Source organism: Nematostella vectensis, chromosome 3, assembly GCF_932526225.1.
Source record: "Nematostella vectensis chromosome 3, jaNemVect1.1, whole genome shotgun sequence".
NCBI classification, from domain to species: domain Eukaryota; kingdom Metazoa; phylum Cnidaria; class Anthozoa; order Actiniaria; family Edwardsiidae; genus Nematostella; species Nematostella vectensis.
This window is the reverse complement of record NC_064036.1, coordinates 16,396,672-16,419,552: the sequence shown is the minus strand read 5'-3', so window position 1 is coordinate 16,419,552 and position 22,881 is coordinate 16,396,672. Positions and strand designations below refer to the sequence as shown.

The 22,881-nt window shown below is 40.6% G+C and overlaps 1 protein-coding gene across 5 annotated transcripts in view; it reads right to left on the bottom strand.

Moving 5' to 3' along the window:
- Positions 1-22,881, bottom strand: part of LOC5507189 — a 51,343-nt gene that overhangs the window by 27,409 nt on the left and 1,053 nt on the right. Inside the window, exons 2-17 of one of the 5 annotated variants that reach the window (XM_048724903.1) lie at positions 15,384-15,560; positions 15,003-15,084; positions 13,584-13,761; positions 13,177-13,236; positions 12,973-13,077; positions 11,837-11,983; positions 11,282-11,338; positions 10,747-10,873; positions 10,327-10,442; positions 9,268-9,299; positions 8,574-8,833; positions 6,465-6,625; positions 5,470-5,612; positions 4,373-4,615; positions 4,082-4,198; positions 3,749-3,848 (exon numbers count right to left, since the gene is read on the bottom strand). In XM_048724903.1, coding sequence (XP_048580860.1) covers positions 3,749-3,848; positions 4,082-4,198; positions 4,373-4,615; positions 5,470-5,612; positions 6,465-6,625; positions 8,574-8,833; positions 9,268-9,299; positions 10,327-10,442; positions 10,747-10,873; positions 11,282-11,338; positions 11,837-11,983; positions 12,973-13,077; positions 13,177-13,236; positions 13,584-13,761; positions 15,003-15,084; positions 15,384-15,560 — 2,105 coding nt within the window. Of the gene's footprint in view, positions 1-3,748; positions 3,849-4,081; positions 4,199-4,372; positions 4,616-5,469; positions 5,613-6,464; positions 6,626-8,573; positions 8,834-9,267; positions 9,300-10,326; positions 10,443-10,746; positions 10,874-11,281; positions 11,339-11,836; positions 11,984-12,972; positions 13,078-13,176; positions 13,237-13,583; positions 13,762-14,674; positions 14,957-15,002; positions 15,085-15,383; positions 15,561-22,881 lie in introns of those variants that run through there. The other 4 variants (XM_048724904.1, XM_048724907.1, XM_048724905.1 and 1 more) reach the window with 4 other exon arrangements.

Sequence of the window (22,881 nt, the reverse complement as noted above, 5' to 3'; positions counted from 1 at the left end):
ACACCTCCTTCATAGCCCCTATCACACACCTCCTTCATAGCCCCTATCACACACCTCCTTCATAGCCCCTATCACACACCTCCTTCATAGCCCCTATCACACACCTCCTTCATAGCCCCTATCACACACCTCCTTCATAGCCCCTATCACACACCTCCTTCATAGCCCCTATCACACACCTCCTTCATAGCCCCTATCACACACCTCCTTCATAGCCCCTATCACACACCTCCTTCATAGCCCCTATCACACACCTGCTTCATAGCCCCTATCACGCACCTGCTCCCTTCATAGCCCCTATCACACACCTGCTTCATAGCCCCTATCACACACCTCCTTCATAGCCCCTATCACACACCTGCTTCATAGCCCCTATCACACACCTCCTTCATAGCCCCTATCACACACCTTCATAGCCCCTATCACACACCTTCATAGCCCCTATCACACACCTCCTTCATAGCCCCTATCACACACCTCCTTCATAGCCCCTATCACACACCTGCTTCATAGCCCCTATCACACACCTCCTTCATAGCCCCTATCACACACCTGCTTCATAGCCCCTATCACACACCTCCTTCATAGCCCCTATCACACACCTCCTTCATAGCCCCTATCACACACCTCCTTCATAGCCCCTATCACACACCTCCTTCATAGCCCCTATCACACACCTCCTTCATAGCCCCTATCACACACCTCCTTCATAGCCCCTGTCACGCACCTGCTCCCTTCATAGCCCCTATCACACACCTGCTCCCTTCATAGCCCCTATCACACCTCTGCTTCCTTCATAGCCCCTATCACACACCTCCTTCCTAGCCCCTATCACACACCTCCTTCATAGCCCCTGTCACGCACCTGCTCCCTTCATAGCCCCTATCACACACCTCCTTCATAGCCCCTATCACACACCTGCTTCATAGCCCCTATCACACACCTCCTTCATAGCCCCTATCACACACCTGCTTCATAGCCCCTATCACACACCTCCTTCATAGCCCCTATCACACACCTCCTTCATAGCCCCTATCACACACCTCCTTCATAGCCCCTATCACACACCTCCTTCATAGCCCCTATCACACACCTGCTTCATAGCCCCTATAACACACCTCCTTCATAGCCCCTATCACACACCTCCTTCATAGCCCCTATCACACACCTCCTTCATAGCCCCTATCACACACCTGCTTCATAGCCCCTGTCACGCACCTGCTCCCTTCATAGCCCCTATCACGCACCTACTTCATAGCCCCTATCACGCACCTACTTCATAGCCCCTATCACGCACCTACTTCCTAGCCCCTATCACGCACCTACTTCATAGCCCCTATCACGCACCTACTTCATAGCCCCTATCACGCACCTACTTCATAGCCCCTATCACACACCTCCTTCATAGCCCCTATCACACACTTCCTTCATAGCTTCTATCACACACCTCCTTCATAGCCCCTATCACACACCTCCTTCATAGCGCGTATCACACCTCTGCTTCCTTCCTAGCCTCTATCACACACCTCCTTCATAGCCCCTATCACGCACCTGCTCCCTTCATAGCCCCTATCACACACCTGCTTCATAGCCCCTATCACACACCTCCTTCATAGCCCCTATCACACACCTGCTTCATAGCCCCTATCACACACCTCCTTCATAGCCCCTATCACACACCTTCATAGCCCCTATCACGCACCTGCTCCCTTCATAGCCCCTATCACACACCTCCTTCATAGCCCCTATCACACACCTCCTTCATAGCCCCTATCACACACCTCCTTCATAGCCCCTGTCACGCACCTGCTCCCTTCATAGCCCCTATCACACACCTCCTTCATAGCCCCTATCACACACCTCCTTCATAGCCCCTATCACACACCTCCTTCATAGCCCCTATCACACACCTCCTTCATAGCCCCTATCACACACCTCCTTCATAGCCCCTATCACGCGCCTCCTTCATAGCCCCTATCACACACCTCCTTCATAGCCCCTATCACACACCTCCTTCATAGCCCCTATCACACACCTCCTTCATAGCCCCTATCACACACCTCCTTCATAGCCCCTATCACACACCTCCTTCATAGCCCCTATCACACACCTGCTTCATAGCCCCTATCACGCACCTGCTCCCTTCATAGCCCCTATCACACACCTGCTTCATAGCCCCTATCACACACCTCCTTCATAGCCCCTATCACACACCTGCTTCATAGCCCCTATCACACACCTCCTTCATAGCCCCTATCACACACCTTCATAGCCCCTATCACACACCTTCATAGCCCCTATCACACACCTCCTTCATAGCCCCTATCACACACCTCCTTCATAGCCCCTATCACACACCTGCTTCATAGCCCCTATCACACACCTCCTTCATAGCCCCTATCACACACCTGCTTCATAGCCCCTATCACACACCTCCTTCATAGCCCCTATCACACACCTCCTTCATAGCCCCTATCACACACCTCCTTCATAGCCCCTATCACACACCTCCTTCATAGCCCCTATCACACACCTCCTTCATAGCCCCTATCACACACCTCCTTCATAGCCCCTGTCACGCACCTGCTCCCTTCATAGCCCCTATCACACACCTGCTCCCTTCATAGCCCCTATCACACCTCTGCTTCCTTCATAGCCCCTATCACACACCTCCTTCCTAGCCCCTATCACACACCTCCTTCATAGCCCCTGTCACGCACCTGCTCCCTTCATAGCCCCTATCACACACCTCCTTCATAGCCCCTATCACACACCTGCTTCATAGCCCCTATCACACACCTCCTTCATAGCCCCTATCACACACCTGCTTCATAGCCCCTATCACACCCCCCCTTCATAGCCCCTATCACACACCTCCTTCATAGCCCCTATCACACACCTCCTTCATAGCCCCTATCACACACCTCCTTCATAGCCCCTATCACACACCTCCTTCATAGCCCCTATCACACACCTCCTTCATAGCCCCTATCACACACCTCCTTCATAGCCCCTATCACACACCTCCTTCATAGCCCCTATCACACACCTCCTTCATAGCCCCCATCACACACCTCCTTCATAGCCCCTATCACACACCTCCTTCATAGCCCCTATCACACACCTCCTTCATAGCCCCTATCACACCCCCCCTTCATAGCCCCTATCACACACCTGCTCCCTCCATAGCCCCTATCACACACCTCCTTCATAGCCCCTATCACACACCTCCTTCATAGCCCGTATCACACCTCTGCTTCCTTCCTAGCCTCTATCACACACCTCGTTCATAGCCCCTATCACACACCTCCTTCTTAGCCCTTATCACACACCTCCTTCATAGCCCCTATAACACCTCTGCTTCCTTCCTAGCCCCTATCACGCACCTCCTTCATAGCCCCTATCACACACCTCCTTCATAGCCCCTATCACACCTCTGCTTCCTTCCTAGCCCCTATCACACACCTCCTTCATAGCCCCTATCACACACCTACTTCATAGCCCCTATCACACACCTCCTTCATAGCCCCTATCACACACTTCCTTCATAGCTTCTATCACACACCTCCTTCATAGCCCCTATCACACACCTCCTTCATAGCCCGTATCACACCTCTGCTTCCTTCCTAGCCTCTATCACACACCTCGTTCATAGCCCCTATCACACACCTCCTTCATAGCCCCTATCACGCACCTGCTCCCTTCATAGCCCCTATCACACACCTGCTTCATAGCCCCTATCACACACCTGCTTGATTAGATCAGTGCACTCCTCAGCACAGACTTCCTGCTGTAATCTGACCGGCATATCTGCCATCAGGCGCTTGCTTCCTGGGATATTTTCTCCTCTACAGGGGAAGGAATGAGGAGTTATTTACCTTGCACACAGTAAACACAGTTCACCTTAGAGTCAAAATATAAACACCTTACAAAAATGGGAAGGACACAAATACAATTTACACAATTTACTTTGCTGTTATATGGAGACCAAAGACAGACACATTCACAAGTCTTAAAACACAGGATGCACATCAGAGAGTATACTTTGAGCAGTGGGAAAACAAGGGAATATCTACAGTACCTGTGCATTTTCCAAACCATAGAAAGGCTGTCAATCACACGCTGAATAAGGGTGGAGTCAAGGTTTTGGGTTGTCATGAATTTGACAGCAGCATCTACACGCTCTTGGAACTCTGCCCTGTTATGTAATTAATAGACACACCATAAATGTTTAGTTTTGTGCTCCTTGAAATCCAAAAGTGGTGCTGATTCCAAACATGTACAGGTACAGCGTACCTCTTTGGCTCTACCTTATTTGAATTGATTGCACCTTATCTTAAAAAGCTAAACTGGAATAATATGTAGAACTTACTTAGGCTTCATCGTGTTTGCAATTGTGGCAGAGAAGCCACAGAGGCAGTAACCATAGAGCAGCAACCCAGTGAACATGACTATGATGGAGATTATCTCACTCAGAGCATCGTGGGCATGGATGTCACCATATCCAGTCGAACTCATAGCAGCGGCGGACCAGTACATGCTTGCTACATACTCTCGCAGACCAATAGAATCTTTGATCTGAATAACATGCTCCGCCCAGCTACCGTGCTGACAGCTACAATAAGAAATATGAAATGAAACATAGGCTGGTGCATTTCTGTATTATCCAAAACAATAATGGTTAATTATTAATAGGAATACATTATTTGCTTCCACAACTTTCATTTGCAGCAGAGGGGAAAATGAATCAGAATAATGCATTTTTATGTGATATTTACTACAAATCTACAGTGCAAAATCCCTTCAAACTTAAGTTATTCACTGCTCAAAATAAACCAATCACAGTGAAGCTCTGACAATTAACACAGAAAGCTGGGTAAATGTTTCTTTCAATGAAAAATTATTATGTGTGTAATATTGGGTGGTGGAGGTCTACAGTAGATTACAGAAGACTTTAATTTAATTAAAAGTATAGATAAGATGAAGTGTGTACAGGCGAAACAAAGCAGGCAGCAAGCATGAGCACTGAAAATTATATCAGAGAATACCTCTAGCTTGCATAAAAAACAAGAGGATTATCAAACTACAATATCACCTGACTCAATTTCTGCCATCAAAACACCACAAATTAAAAACATAATTATATGTATTACTCTTCTTTTTCTTTAACTGAACACTAGAATAAGGTATTCGCAACTTAACATTAGGAAAGTTGTCCCTTCAAATAACACTCTTGAATGCTCGATATGTGGAATTTAGTAGGTAAATAATCTCAATAGAAAAATTGAAAATCTCTTTTTTGTTCTTCTCACTGCTTGAAGGATGAAATCAGATAGACAAGCATGAAGGCAGCTACTTTAACATTTATGCAAGCGGGCGAATACAATCGATTTCTAGAGTAATTTTACCAAAATAAAAAGTAGTAATATTACACCCAGTACTGTCTAATAATATGGGTATGGGACTTACTCATCGCCATAGCAGGCTTCAAAAATCCAAAGGCAGGCAGAAATGTGAGTTGTCAGGAGAATGTAGATTCCATACTTGAGTCCACGGATGTTTGCGACACTGGAGTCAAACCTGTTCTCAAGCTCCTCAAAATGTGATACAAGCTACAATAATAAATATTCATAATAAACTTTTAAAAATATTTGGGACATTTGTCTTTGTTACCAAACAAACAGGTCTTTGATAGTCATAGACCCAGGGTATCTTATGCTATGTAAAAACAATTAAGTTCTTTTTCCAATTTATTTTGACAATACAAAAATTAAAATGAATCAACAGAGATATCAACAGAGTATATCAACAGAATATATCAAGGTATTTACCTAGGCTAGTATTCAATAATTCACCCCCTCATATTTAAATAATTCCTCACCAAAAAGCTCTAGCCGGGAGAGAAGTTACATAGCACAGGCTGAAAAAGGGATTTCATTTTGATATTATTTAACATAGTTTCAACAAAGTTGTGGTTATTTCAGCGAAAGATTCAGAATTTGTAAGATCTGGTGCATCAAAGGGACAAAAAGTAGTGGAAATGAATCAGTAGCGAAAGAGAAACAAATCTGTGGCAGTGCATCGTTTAAATTTAATATTTCCTGTTCTGCATTAGTGAAATACTTTTAAAAAGTTATAAATATCTCAAATATTTAGAAATCATGCTTTTACGATGCACTGCCACATATATTTCCTCTTTCACTTCTGATTCATTTCCACTAGTTTTTTTTTTCTTTAATCGCCTTGAAAACTAAATATATTTTAAAATATAACATAATCCAATTAACACCTCAAGCTATCAATCATAAAAAAATTTCACACTTTCTTGATGCACCAGATCTTACAGATTCTGAATGTTTTTTTTTTAAATAACCACAACTTTATCAGAACTATGTGAAAAATATCAAAACAAAACACCTTTTTAGCCTAGGCAAATACCTTCAACAAATAAATCTACTACTTACCCGTCCAATCTTAAAGAAGCGGTTGAGTTTCAGGAAAGAAAGCATGTGCCAGCGAAAGTGACCCGAGAAGCCAAAAGCAATGATCTCAATGGGAATTATAGCTAGCAGGTCAAGCCAGAAAAGTTTTGTGCGAATGTAGTTGGCACGGATCTTCTTCAAATCTACAAGAAAGAGGTCATGTAGGTCTTTACATCAGTGATCCACTCCCTCTCCTGTCATGTTTATACCAGTGATACTCTACCTATCCTGTCATATTGTTTACACCATTGATCCCCACTCTCTAATGTTATGTTTACACCAAAGATCCCCTCCCTCTCATGTCATGTTTACACCAACGATCCCCTCCTTTCCTATCATGTTAAAACAAGTGATTCCCTCCCTCTCATGTCATGTTAAAACAAGTGATCCCCTCCCTCTTATGTCATGTTAACACAAGTGATCCCCTCCCTCTTATGTCATGTTAACACCAGTGATCCCCTTCCTCTCATGCCAAGTTTACACTAGTGATCCCCTTCCTCTCATTTCATGTTTACACTAGTGATCCCCTTCCTCTCATGCCAAGTTTACACTAGTGATCCCCTCCCTCTCCCATCATCTTTACACTAGTGATCCCCCCCTCTCATGTCATGTTTACGCCAGTGATCCCCTCCCTCTCATGTCATGTTTACACTAGTGATTCCCTCCCTCTCATGTCATGTTTACACCAGTGATCCCCTTCATCTCTTGTCATGTTTACGCAAGTGATTACCTCCCTCTCCTATCATGTTAATACAAGTGATCCCCTCCCTCTCATGTCATGTTTACACCAGTGATGCCCTTCATCTCTTGTCATGTTTACACAAGTGATTACCTCCCTCTCCTATCATGTTAATACAAGTTATCCCCTCCCTCTCATGTCATGTTTACACCAGTGATCCCCTCCCTCTCCCGTCATCTTTACACTAGTGATCCCCTCCCTTTCATGTCATGTTTACACTAGTGATTCCCTCCCTCTCATGTCATGTTTACACCAGTGATCCCCTTCATCTCTTGTCATGTTCATGCAAGTGATTATCTCCCTCTCCTATCATGTTAATGCAAGTGATCCCCTCCCTCTCATGTCATGTTTACACTAGTGATTCCCTCCCTCTCATGTCATGTTTACACCACAAATCCCCTCCCTCTCATGTCATGTTAACACATGTGATCCCCTCCCTCTCATGTCATGTTTACACCAGTGATTCCCTCTCTCTCCTATCATGTTAATACAAGTGATCCCCTCCCTCTCATGTCATGTTTACACTAGTGATCCCCTTCCTCTCATGTCATGTTTACACCAATGATCCCCTCCCTCTCATGTCATGTTTACACTACTGATCTCCCCCCTTTCATGCCATGTTTACACCAGTGATACCCTCCCTCATGTCATGTTTACACCAGTGATCCCCTCCCCCTCATGTCATGTTTACACCAGTGATACCCTCCCTCTCATGTCATGTTTACACCAGTGATCCCCTCCCTCTCATGTCATGTTCACACTAGTGATATCCCCCCTCTCATGCCATGTTTACACCAGTGATCCCCTCCCTCTCATGTCATGTTTACACCAGTGATCCCCTCCCTCTCATGTCATGTTTACACCAGTGATCTCCCCCCTCTCATGCCATGTTTACACCAGTGATTCCCTCCCTCATGTCATGTTTACACCAGTGACCCTCTCCCTCTCATGTCATGTTTACACTAGTGATCTCCCCCCTCTCATGTCATGTTTACACCAGTGATGCCCTTCCTCTCATGTCATGTTTACACTAGTGATCTCCCCCCTCTCATGCCATGTTTACACCAGTGATTCCCTCCCTCATGTCATGTTTACACCAGTGACCCCCTCCCTCTCATGTCATGTTTACAGCAGTGATACCCTACCTTTATTGTCCTGTTAACACCAGTTATCCCCTCCCTCTTGTATTAATGTTTCCACTCTAGTGATCCCCCCTCTCTCCTGTCATGTTTATACCAGTGATACCCTCTCATGTAATGTTAACACTACTGATTCCCTCTTTCTTGTGTTACGTTTACACCAGTGATCCCCTCCCTCTATAAGGAATATAAAATGTAATTGAAATAATGTACCTGATGTTGCAGCTGTGGCAAGGTTGAATCTCAGCAGAAAATCGCAAATAAGAATGGCATCAAGGATGTAAGAAACAAATAGGATGATATTCATGTAGATATTCTCGCCATAACCAAGGTGATGGAGCCCAACAGAGAATGAAGCAACAAATGAGTTCAGCATGAAGGTAAGAACTAGTGCCCCCAGATGCACACGCTCCCATATGTACAGCTTTTTGGAGTGGGGGTGGATCACTGTTGTTGTCAGACGCTGCCAGAAGCTGTGAAATGTAATGAGAAGATATCAAACAAGTGGCATAATAGTCTTGACTAGAGAAATCACACAGCACTGTCCTAGAAAACCCTGCAAATTGCGACATCTGAGCACTATAACTGGGAGTAACTTGCGTATAAAACCGTGAAAATCTTTTACTAATGCAAAAAAATACGAGTTAGATCACTGGATAACACATTTTCAATGGATTTTTTTGCAAAATAGGTCTCAAATTTTAAATGACTGTAGTCAATTTTTGCTTTGTTTTGTGCTTAACACACACACACTGTACAGTCCATATGACATCAACTTACATAAGTGTTAAAAACAAACCCATCCAGATGGAAAATATTTTGTTTTTGTTTTGTTAGTGGGCTTCTTTGTCCACAAGACCGCCTGTTTTTTCTTTTAGAAGGTTGGTGCGTGTGTATTCTTCCTTACCTATGCCCTTTATTTGTCGGTTCTTTGTAGCCCTACAAGGAAACAGAAATCTAAGTCAATTACAATACAGCTTGCTAAATCTTTTGGCCAATCTGCACCCATTTCCCAGAAGCTTTAGCATCCCCCGCAGTGAGTGGTTGACAATGAAAAGCTGACATCCACTTTGTGGAATTGTGCACTGATCATAATGGTAAGCTCATGCTGGTTTCACCAAATGCTCACACTTATTTTAGGATTAACACAAAGACCAAAAAGGCCCTAATATATTGTAGGCTCTGTTTTACACAAAAGGGCCTGGATAAAAATTATCTTTTTGTGATTAATATTTCTCTATTATCAACAGGGCTTCTGGAATTACACGAAAAAAAACTCAAAATTACGCGGGATTCTTTGCTAAATTACGCTCTAAATTACGTGGAAAATCAATCATTACGCGCTAAATTACGCAGGATTTTGCAATACATTTTTCTTTAAAAATCAAAATTTTGCAGGATTCTTTACTGAATTACGCGCTAAATTACACGGAATATCAATATTACGCCCAAACTACATTTTGTACCAAAGGAAAGCACGAAATAACTTGAAAAGGTTATTTTTTTGTGTGAAAATATCTTAGGCAAGTTTTAATTGGCTCCCAGCCACCAGCCAATTAAAAAAGGTATTTTATTATTAGTCCTAGGCCTTCGCGGTTTAGCAAAGAACGCTTAGTCATTTTATTTGTTTTCGAAATTCAGTTCAAATATCGCACTCTTACGAAGAATATCTCTCTTTTTTTACGAGAAATATAGGTAAGAACCCTAATAGAACAAATCAGCTGTGCAATTAAATGTTTTGTTTATCAAAATATAGCCAAATTACACGGGATTACGTGGAAATTTGTGGATTACACGGATTAGGCAGATAAAGCCAAATTACGCGCTTCCACACAAGCGCGTAATTCCAGAAGCCCTGTATCAAAGCACAGTTTCAAATAGAGAACTATTAAAGATTACAGTCTAAAGCAGGTAATCAAGCGGGAAACCACACCCTCTTCTGCACAACACAATAGTCACCACCTACCACAGTATGTAAGAGTTCATGGTTTGCTTCATCAGTTGTCATTTCTAGGACAGAGTTTCCTTTAGACTGAACAATCTCACAGCGATCTTCAACAATGTTGTGGAGTTTTTGAAGAGCTGTACAAAAAAAAAAAAAAAACAAAGAGAAAGAATGATAAAAACTTTTTAGTGATGTTTTGTCGAATTAGGAAATCCTCAGGGTATGCCATTTAATTTATAAATACATTTAGTGAAAAATAATGCTAAGGGAATGAAATATTTCTGCAACTAGATCAACATTTTGTCACGAAATCCATTTTTAGATGAGTTGAGAAAGAGCATGAAGCATGCAAAGCTCTAAGACAACAGAAAAAAGTAGTATCCATGATCTGTAGTATCTAAGGGCATAATGAATTTTTCTGGTTATTTTGTATTCATTTACATTGACCTGTACCCTTAGGATAGTAGTTGAGCACTTTGTTCATGTCCTGGCGTTCAAGCACACAGATAACACAGGGTGTGATGGCACGCACAACAGTGGTGCGCAGAATGTTATACACCAGTGTAACCTGAGAGACAAAATGAAATTAAAAAACTTTTCTTTAATAGTCAAATTTCATTGATTGTTCACCCGAGTACTGTTATAGACCACATTATGCAAAAGGAAACAAGACAATAAACAGTTTCAATTCTGAAATAGATTTTGTCTGAAGGTTCTAGGAATTATCAAACATGGCTTAGAATATAAGTAAAACACAGTTGAATAAATGCAATACACCTAGAATAACAAAGAACACACTCCATTAAGCCCCACTCCTTTATTATATAAGCTTTTTCTATCAAAGTCAGCATACCCTATGCAGCAACATTATCAAATAATAATCTATACTTGTATACAATCCTTTAAAAATTGAAAAATTATCATAATACTCTCTGCGCTACAGATAACATTTACTTACAAGTATTTGTGTCCCTACCTCTCCAAATAAGTGTCCTTCTTCTAGAACCACTTTAACCCCATCTTCACTTAAAGCCTAAAGGAACATTTACATGGTTAATATTTTTTGCAAGGTAGGTCATTCTTTCAAGCAATAGTTGATTCCATGGGAAATGAACCCAGTCATTAGTATGAAGGTGGGGGGGGGGGGGGGGGGGAGTTTGAAAGAGCATAAAAATTAAATACTACCTAATAATAGTAATTTGAAGCCCCTGACTTCCTAATACTTTCAAAAGTCCACATCAGAATAGAAACCATTTTTCAAAACACTTCACAATGTTTTTTCTTGCTTTACAAATCCATCTGTTTCTGTTTTAAATTCATCAAAAATATGCAATCTTTGCAAATAGGGGAAAATGAAGAACAAAAAGTACTTTTCTTCCCCAAAAATATTGCCAAGTCTTTAAAAGTATTTCAAAGTTTTTAAAAACCAAAATAATGAAAACAAATTAATCCAACACCCAACCACTGAAAAAACACTTGTCAAGCTTATAACCAAATCCCCTGTGTAGCATGTATAGTCATTCCTTCTTACCTCAACTTTTCCCCTATGGATATAATACATTGCACTCCCAACATCGCCTTTGTTGATGATTACTTGGTCAGGCATGAAGAACACAGGCTTGATGTATGTGGTGAGCATCCGCTTGGAGCCAGCACTGAGATCTTTGAATACCTCAGCCTGAAAAGACACCAAATGGCAGTGAAAACATTGTCTCAAGCCATAATAGAAACAAGACCTAAACTCTATGTGTTTTGAAATATAACACACATTTTATAAAATGCCCTGGATAGTATCCATGCTATAATTGATCCAAAAACCTGATGTAAACATAACCCTATGTAACACTACATACATTAATATGCCTTACAGTTTCTACAAGAGGTGTAACACTAGCACTACCCTGACCATCCCCCTAGCATCCCTCGGCTCCCGGTTTCCATTCTCCTGGTCGCATTTGACTAGTACTTGGTCTTACCCCCTGATGATAAACCTGTACTAGAAAACACGTAAGGCTGCTTAACCTTTCAAAGAGCTCTATGAAATATTCAATTCCTTATTTACTGTAATTTATTATACATTTATGTGCATGTTTATGAACTTTTGTTTTGTACACCTTACCCCTTATCAGCCTTTTTGTTTTCCGGTCTATACATCCCTACCCAATACCTCCTCCTTAATCTTCCCATTCACCCGATACGCCATGGCAAGAACAACTGCATCACTACCCCGGACACTTCTTATAGTCCAACTCCACTCAACGTAGCATTATCCCCACAATGACCCTCCCTCATCCCCTGCCAACTACCTCTACCCGTATCACAACCATTATCCCTCTTTTATGTTCCCCTTCTCCCAAGGTGCCATGGTATGAATACCCGCTTTTAACCAAAAAAGATGGTGTAACACTAGCATTTCATGGTTTACCCTGACCATCATGCCTTGTGTGACAAAATTACATTGTAGTATGTAACCTATAGCCCTGTGTTAACAAAGCCAACACTGGCCAACATTGTTGGTGTTGCCTTGTTTGACATACCACAAGATAAACTATTTTGCAGCTTTATAATCCATTATTCATAGTTTTGAAGTTGTTATCTTGGCAGGTATGGAAGCAACACTTGGTGTAGTTAGAATTATTTTATGCAGTCATTTGCAAGAATTATTACCTTTTCTAGTACTTTGTTGTTGATGCTAAGAGCAAGCTCAGTTTGTAGAGTGACAGGCAGATCCTTAAATATTCCTTGAGTGTTTACTCCCTCTGTAGTTAACCACTGGGGAGAAAACACAATTAGTTCTACATCACAATAAGAAGTTATATTTTATTCTCAATTTCTAAAATAATAATAGATAGATTGATTGGAAATACTCACCAGGTATTCATAGTATGCAACAACACGCTCCTGCACTTTCTTAGATATATTGAGGTCTTGCTGTTAATATAAAATATATAACAAAATAATAAGCATGGTCCTTAATCTCTTTTTTGTCAGCTTATCAAATTCTTCAATTCAATTTTGCTGTCATCAGCTTCTTGCTCTACTGTACAGTAGTTTTAACCTAATATAATGTTAGCATTGTCACTCAAATATTGGTATCAAAACAGTTAACTCTAGTTGCAGTATTACTGTACCACTTATTTTTTTCAGAATGGTTCTCTCTAACTATTATACCATAATGATCAGAATAAGTTCCCTCCTTTAAATAATGACCCCCCTCTGCCCAATAAGCACCCCTCCCCCTGTTAAAAAAGATCTCAACAACAGTTCAGCAGACTTACCATATGCTGCTTGATGGCAGTGAGATGGTGATTATAACTGGCTCGCATGGCATCAAGGTTAGTAATAATTGAAGCCATACTTCCAAGCAAAAGGCCAAAGAAGTAGGCAATACCAATCAACATGCAAAGAATGGAATACCACTTCTCTGAGTCTGTAACTGCATGAATATCTCCAAACCTAACCATCAATACAGTGTGAGCTATTAGTATTTTAGTATCTGTATTATTATCCATATGTTATTTTTGTTATAGCTATAGAACAGGGCTGCCAAAACAAGCCAGTGAATGCCAGAGCTCTTCTGGCTACTTCACCTTTTATCGTCTGCTACTTTGTCTGATGATGAAAATGAAAATAATAGAGCTACATAATTGTGCCTCAATCTCTCACACCAAGCTACTTTTTTGCTACCACCTCTTTCAGTACATTTTGACAGTCCTGTAGAACATAGTCATTTCTATTGAAGGGTGGACAGAGCTTCACAATCATTCAAGTTGACTTGTTTAGTTACTAAAATGCATACATTTTATTTGCATTTTTATCGGCAGTAGCATACCTGTCAACTGTCCCACATTAGGCGGGAGTCTCAAGATTTTGGACTTCTTCTCCCGCTCTCCCGCATAGAGCAACAAATCTCCCGCTATTTAGCAATTTTTATCACTTAAGAGAAATCCTGAATAGAAAATCCTAATAGAAAATCCACATTTTGCCTATTTTTCTATTTTTTGTAGTGCCACTCAAACAGGCGTGTGAGATCTATATTGTGTGTGAGAGCTTTCTGAACAGCAAACGTCTGCTGATTGGCTCAATAATAGCAGGAAAGCCATTAAACTGCTATAGCTTGTGAGCCCCTTTAAGGGTATACCCCACCCCTCACCCCCCAAAAATTAAATATCCCCCACCCCTCACCCCCAAAAATAAATATACCCCACCCCTCACCCCCAAAAAATTCTCAAGCCTTGAGATTTTCTGAGGTTGAAAGGTATGTAGTAGTGATTATATATACTTTGAATACTATAGTACTGTAATTTTTCAAAGCTTCAATAAATTCTATGCAAAGCAAAAAACAGATAAGGCATTTATTAAAAGATACCTCCACCTCAAAAATGTTCCTGTCGCCATCTAACCAGCTACTCGGATTCATCCTTTCAATCTGGTTTTGTCACATTTCCCTTTTAGAACCTTCATAACACCCTTGTTTTTGAAAATACTCCAATTTCTTTTCGAACGTATATCCAAGAAATGTTCAATATTTTTTTCTTCACAAGAATGGCACAAAATCATTGGAAAGAACTGAAATTTCCTCCAGGATTTATGTGTCGCGATGGCCGCCATTTTTCTTAAAAAAAAACACGAGCAGCAAAGCAGCCAGGCTTATTACTCATCACAGCTACCCCAAGTATCAAGACCTGAGCACTCACCCGGTAGAAGAAGCAGTGGCCGTTGCCCAATAAAGCGCCGTCATATATCGTGGAAACGCACCAAACTCCAACATTTCCTTGGCTGTGAATTCAAAAATGACTGTCTTAAAGATAACACTTATTTACAAAATCCCAAATGCACAGTTGTCCCGATTACTCGAACCCTCTGTTTCAGCATTTATATAAAATAAAACAATATTTTATCTTGCTTGTTGCAATTTCCTTAACCAATTAACAATCTCTTTCAGCCAAGTTCTTTTTACACGAAGTTACAAGTCGGCCTGATAAGAAACACCGACTTCTCGAATCCTTGCATTTCTCGCTCAAAGAACCATCGTGCCTGAAAAAAACGACCTAATTGCAATGATGTAGGTCAGTTACCTGCTTTCAGATTGGCCCAGGATTTAGTTATGCATTTGCCTTTGCCATCGGCCATGTTGTCACATGCCAGATAGTACCAGCCACATGCAAATAGGTGGATAATGATGAACGACATGGCGCTGTATCTGAACGCCCTAACTGTGGTGGTGTTCGAGCGAAGATCGTTATCTCGGGCATCTACAGAAAAAAAACCGCCACCAAAGTTTATCAATAAAATATCTCATATTACATGAGCAGCAAGGATATTAAAAAGAAAAGCAGTTTGAAAAAGTCATTATAGCAGATGTAGGAACGTTTATATAAATCGCAAAATATGATTTTTAAAATAAGAAATTGATGTGAGAATGCCACATTTTACCCATCTAATTCTATCCTATTTTTTACTGTAACTATATATAAGTATAGAATAAAAAAGCCCAAACTGTCGCGATCTCGTACCAGAACAATGAATACAATACACCAAAAACTGGAAATCGACTCTGCCAAATTTTCGTCTTTAATAAGACTTCTTCAGGGCAGACAATCTGCCCTGCAGTCTGCAGTCTGCCCTGAAGAAGTCTTATTAAAGACGAAAATTTGGCAGAATCGATTTCCAGTTTTTGGTATATATAAGTATAAATATATTAATAGATAAAATTAAATTTTCACTGTTATTTTCTTTCTCGTCATCATTTGATCATCGTGAACATCATTACACAATCGTTGAAATTATAACAGTGGAAGTAGGAAAAAAAACTTGAAAAATGCTATCAAACATTTACCTACTACTGCATTTACCTACTGCATTTGCAATAACGCATACAAACGCATTTAAACCTCACGGAAGTACTGCATAATACGGTGAAGTCTCAGCAGTCTATTCAATCGGACAAAAGCCAGGACTTGACTTGGTTCCATTTTGTCGACTGTCAACCAAAGTGCGATCAGGTCAAAAGGTAACACAGACAGCAGGTCCAGGAGGAACCGCCCTTTGATGTAGTTTCGTCTGATGCGCGCCTTGTCTGTAATTATCGATGCTTTCTCGAAGAATGCCAAGTGAAATTTCGAAACGATGTCCAGAAAGAAGGATGCGTCCAATAGGTAGACTACGGCCCAAAGAAAAGTTATGCTGGAGTCGAAGGAGGCTTGGAATGGTGCGATAACAAACGTGAGGAAGCAGAAAAATACATTACAAGTTTCCCACGTTCGATAAGCGCGCGACCGCGGATGGATGAAGAATCCTTTCTTTTCCATGGCCTCGCATCCTTTTTCCCCCGAGTTCTCATCCTCTGAGATGCCACTAAACGCAACATCCGTTGCAATGTGGACGTCCGTCGCCATTTTAATGGCCGAAAGAGTAAACTTATTTATAGATGATTGCCTTAAATATGAATTGGAGCTGGGCTTCTGGAGAAAGAACCGCAGTTCGAAAATTGAGCAGATGGACTGTCGATCTAATGGACAATTTTAATTAAATCTTAAAAGATTTGTGATTTCAGTTAATTGGAATTCGTTTCGTCATTTATTCTAAATTTTGTAGCGCTGTCAATCAATGCCAAAACGTCCATCATCACCATATAAGGACTTGGATGGATGTTCATTTGTACTTTTTCGTTAGCGCGTTTTCGAAGTACGCGCTACTTTTAGCTTACATGCCTGTGCATTTTTTTAAGAGTTTACAAGATTTCCAATTCTCCTTTATCTACTAAGAAGCTGTAAGTTTTGGTTTGCTGGCTTGGTTCTCTTCTCTAGATCCGGTTAATACGTCGCGCTCTCAATCTAAAGCTAGACTATTTCATCGTCGAAATGTTTCAAAATGTCCACGTGCCTGGCAGAAGCGCGATATATGAATCGGGCCTTAGCAATCTATTTTTCGGTTACAAAGTGGTGGAGTTTTCGCGAGCTTCGCTTTTCTCAAGAAATGCTCTGGCAGAAGCTTACTCGTATAACAGAAAAACATTTAAATTCATTCGCAAACAAACGCGAAGGTTAGCAAAACGCAGTGGCCAAATGCCCGACAGTTGGGGAAGGTCCTTAATGGACTAAATGCCCGACAGTTGGGGAAGGTCTCAATGGACTAAATGTCCGACAGTTGGGGAAGGTCCTTAATGGACTAAATGCCCGACAGTTGGGGAAGGTCCTCAATGGACTAAATGCCCGACAGTTGGGGAAGGTCCTCAATGGACTAAATGCCCGACAGTTGGGGAAGGTCCTCAATGGACTAAATGTCCGACAGTTTTCAATTTATTCAAATAACCGAGTAAATTGTCGACCTAGTAGGTACTCTATATTTTTTTATTTGTTGATAAAAGGTAAGCAGGAAAGTGAATTTGATTTGAGCTTCGCATACACTTGGTTGTAGCCGCTTGTGGACACTAAAGACAATTAAGAATTCTATTTGCTGGGCAAAGATCGTCAAAGATCGTCAAAGGTAAAGATAAGGAAAAGGTAAAGAAAGGGAAAGATCGTCAAAGGTAAAGCGACTTTCAGTGCATGTAGCCACTGTGTTACTTCAAAAGCCCATGAATGATAATTAACCCTAAATCTAAAATCTTTAGAAATCCTGGAAACGGGCCTGCTAGCCCTAAGATCCTGATGGGTACCCTGTGCTGTATCAATTCAATATCGTAAGTGATGACATTTTTTTTCTTATGGTTACCCTGTGGCAAGGGTTACCATGTAAACGTCAAGACTACATGCATGACACAGCCCCGTGGGAAAATCCAGGCTATGCGCTGAAATATATCGTTACTGCTGCGTAAAGACAGTACTGATAGTAAATGTAAACAATGTAGAAAAAAACATCTTTGACATGACCGAGAATCGAACTTCGTCCAGATAAGGTAAAATGAGAAAAAATAATCCATACTTCCAGACATGCACGAAAACACCGTATTGCAACTATTACGGCTAGTACCGCATTCACACCAGCACTTAAACCAGTTTAAAGGTGGTTTAATTAATCTCAATCTCCCAAAAGTGGATGATTCTGTCTGTTGTCCTACATTTTCTGTAGGGCTTTCATGTCTATACCTTATTTCTAATGAACACACCCATACAGAGACAGATCCAAGGGTGGGAATGGGGGTGATTTTCTTCTGAAGACATCATATAAGTTAACTGTCACCAAATTTTTCTCATATGTCTGTTTAATGCTTTGGAGTATTTGGAAAGGGGTTGTTGGGTTGGTTTTCTGGGGATGATGCTAGTTTTAATTTATGGTGAACACTTGCAAAGCACAGGATCACATAATTCCCCGCTAGAATAAGCAAAGTAATAGTGGCACAAAATAACAGAAACAATGCAATCTCAGCATATTACATTCAAAATCACGATCATTTCTGCTGCTTTACCACACTTTTAGGCCAAAATAATGCAGAATTGTTTCTAGTGTGCACAATAATTGTAAAATTTAACAATATTCATGAATTTCAGTTAGTTGACATGGTGACAAATAAAATTTCGCCAGGAGGGGAAGTTATACCAGGGAAGTGTAAGGTTATACCAAGAGAGCATAAGATATCTTATGCTCTCTTAGTTATACACTTATGCCTAGTGCACACTAGCGACATATCGACATAACGACATTGGCGCGCGCACTCTTATCTTCGACATAACGACATGGACATTACGACATAAGAGAAAAAACATGTTTTTTCTTTTATGTCATTATGTCCATGTCGTTATGTCGGGCTAAATATAGTGCGCGCGCCCATGTCGTTATGTTGTTATGTTGCTAGTGTTCACTAGGCATTACACACACTGGCTACACACAAGGAGGGTTGACCAACAAGTTAGTTAAGTACTAAAAACTATTATTTATTGCTTAGCACTTTTAAAAGTTCCTTTTTATGCTAGAATACATGGGCTGTGTCCCAAAAATACCACTCTCCTAATTCTAAATACTGTCACACTTGAAAATCTATAGTCAACGCCCTGGTGATAAAGAATTAAATTATGAAATAAACTACATTTTGGGTGGACTGAGAAAGATAAGCTTTTGAAGCAAAAAAAGATTTTCGTGTCCAGTAGAGTACAATGACTGTGGTCACACAAGTAAACTTGCACCAAGAATAGGTTGTTCAAGTTTAAGCGCCCTCTCTCTCTCGCTTATTTTTTTTTATAACTACTTATGTTTGATACATTCACTGTACGCCGTTGCATTTTGAACACACGTGAAACTATTGAGAAAATTAAGTAAAATCTATGTAAAATCTCCGGATTAATTGTAGACCCCTGGTATGAAGTAACTGCCTTGAAGAACAGTTAAAAATAACTTAAATACCTCGTGATTTAGATAGAAACACAGAGGGGCAAAGTTAGAAGTTCTCTATTTAATTATGTATCAAGTATAAAACTTTTACACTAGTGTTTTAGTTGCTGTACTTAGCTCATTACAACGCATTAGCATCGAGTCGACAGTGCTTCCAGGGTCTGTGTTCAGCGTTTAGCGATCTATAATTGCAAGTTTTTCGATATTGAATGTGGCATATTATTTTCAGGGTGTCAAACAGCTTCAGAGAAACGGTTAGGTTGTATATTTGTACTACTCTTCGCGCCGCCATTTTGTTTAAAATGATCGCTTGGCATACAAATACCAAGGGGGAGGGGGTGGGTACTCTGCTGTGATTGGATAATTTCTTTATTTACAAAATGCCTCCAATTTTAGTTATGACCCTAACTGTATTGAAGAATTACACAGCAATTCCATATATTGCTTTACATGACCATTAAACTGCAGAAAGTAAATGCCGAAACTTGTGGAGTTTGATGTTTAAATTATATCAGGAAATGCTGTCTGGTCATGTCTTGGAAGAGCTATAATGCTCTAACAATGAACAATGTTTCAAATCGAAAGACATGTTAGAGTAGAGCATTGGCAAAAAGTGACTGCGAATAAGTAACCAGTCCACACTCCCACACAATACCTCACAAAGCCCTCCATTCACGCCGGAAAATTAGTGCGCCATACTTTCAAAATATGATTTAGCCATTTGTATTGTATAAAGGATGATACATTTCATTGTTTGCTTTGAATTCATGTTTTTTTTTTACTTGTTTGGCTTTGCCTGAATGAGAAAAAATAATTTCTCAAGGAATCACACTCTCCTTAATACTGTCTTTTCTGAAACCAAATCGATCCCAACATTGTTTACGCTGCAATCCTGGGTCTGTTTAACGTGGAATTGATTTGATTGGCTTATGGGAGAAATGACTTTTAAAAACTGTCTAACGGTGGGGAGAAGGGTGACGTTATGCCAATGTTTCCAGGGATATTCCATAATATGCTTTACAGTCCGTAATGGCGGCAGGGTCCCAGAAGCTTCCAAGGAGTAAACGAGGTTATCCTGGGGATCAGAATAGACTTATCTATTCGGGGGGCTGCCGGCGAGGGTTTAATCGATCACTATAGTCAGTGTTATGTTCAACCAATATTCCAAACGTGAAGAGAATTGTTTTATAAGGGAGTCCAGGGGGGCATGCTCCCCCGTAAAAAAATGTCATTTTCAAATATTTCAAATGCTAAAAATGCAAAAACCTATAAAGAAAGCAGCGTTATTAGATCCTTCCCATTCGAATTCTCATTTAAGTATCTTTTCACCCCAATTGTGCCATATGCCATAACATTGACAAGAACAACGGGCATTCGGAAATTCAGTTATCATGGAAATTAAAGCCGCATTATCACCAGTTTACTTCCGGAGGTCCGACGGAACTCAACCAGTTAAAGACAAAAGAATCTATTAAAATCCAAGATATTTAAAAGGCCATCCGCACTAAATTATCAATCACATCCTCAAAGAAACTTACATTAGACACACTGCTTTCAGTATTTTGAAATATTTTTCGCGTTTTCCGTTAAAAATCATCGGAGATTGTTACGTAATCGACCGTGAGTAAACTGGTGACAATGCGGCTTTAATTGAACTATTGAACAAAAGCTGCAAAAGATAAACGAAAAAAATAGAAGTCATAATTAGGAAATTGCCTACACAAATTCTAAGTGCGCCAAATGGTAGAGCTTATACAAATCGTGGCCGTCGTCCATGACTACCGTACGCTCCTCTGTAATATGTGCAGTTTTATGAGGGATTTTGCAAATGTTTAAATAGAGCCGTAGCAAGGGGTGGGGCACTGGGGTCTGGGGGCACGTGCCTCCCCAAATTTTAAACAGTTATAAGGAAATAACCAGTTTGGGCGTGGCTGTGCCCCTCAATGTTTTCTTAATGTTTCTGAATCGTGCCACCCACTATAATTCGAGGCCTGCTTCGACTTTGTTAAACCCTGAGTTCTGACTACAGGCCTTTATCCGCGACATGTACTTCATGTATGTTTATAGTAAAAAATACAATCATGGAAATTTCGAACCATCACAGAAGAATTGGAATTTTTGCATAGTTCTTGTACAGATGATGATCATCAAAATGTGAACATGTAAGATAAATTTTAAGCAATCAACAGATTTGAAAATTTTACCCTTTCAGAACTCGAATCGATCCGGCAAGCTTATGGGATTTCTGAATAGAATGGGAAATATTAGAATTATATTTAGAGGCATGTGTCCATATCCTGCGATTAGACCGGAAAGCCTAACTGGCTTATTCAATGTTCAACGATAACAGTCGTGAATCGATGAAGTAAACCTTGAAAAGCATACATAGAGAAAAAGGACATTCGCTAATATCTTTGTAAGCGTTAAAGTTTGAAGAAAAACGCACACAGCACAATACCATGTCATGAGCGAGGCAAAGTGTCACACACGAGAGTGAAATTACAGCCTAAAAATCTGCCCGACTAAACTCACAGAGACTTGAAATACTAAGTGTAACTTTAATAAAACCTTTATTAAAATATAGATCAGCATATGGCAATTTTGTCCTGTTCAATTTAAGTATGAATCTTCACTTTCACTAATTTAAGAGTGGCACAGAGATAAACAACAAATGCTTGTGTCGCTAGAAAACGACTACATCATAGACAATGTTAACAAAGACATTGAGTCTAGGTTTCGCAACATTTTAAAGTATTCGTGTTATTGTTAAACTGATTGTACGGGCAGCTTTGTCTGTCAACCATGAAAGGGTTTCTCAATTTTTTTTTAATAAATACAAGATTGGTACCTGAACAACTCAGTTGTGAACTGAGTAAAATTTACATTTGAACAATGACTCTCTTGCTCAGTATTATAATAAAACACAAAAAATGCCCCCGAAATGACCCTTTTAATGACAGCCCCAAAAAATGTCACCCCCCTAAATCGGCGCCAAAAAAGCATAGCCCCCCCCCCCCTACATATACCCAGAAATTAATGACCACTCCCTAATCAAAGGCCACCCAAAAACGTACAGCCGCAACACGACGGCTCATACCTATTGTTCTAAGCGCCGCGTAGGAGCTCTGCTATGAACATATCAAGGCCGTAGCTAGAAAACTTAGTTTAGGAGGGCGAGTCTGAGATATTTTTTTTGTGTTTTCTTCGGTATTTTCTTTGTTTATGTCTTTTGTAATTCCTCTAATT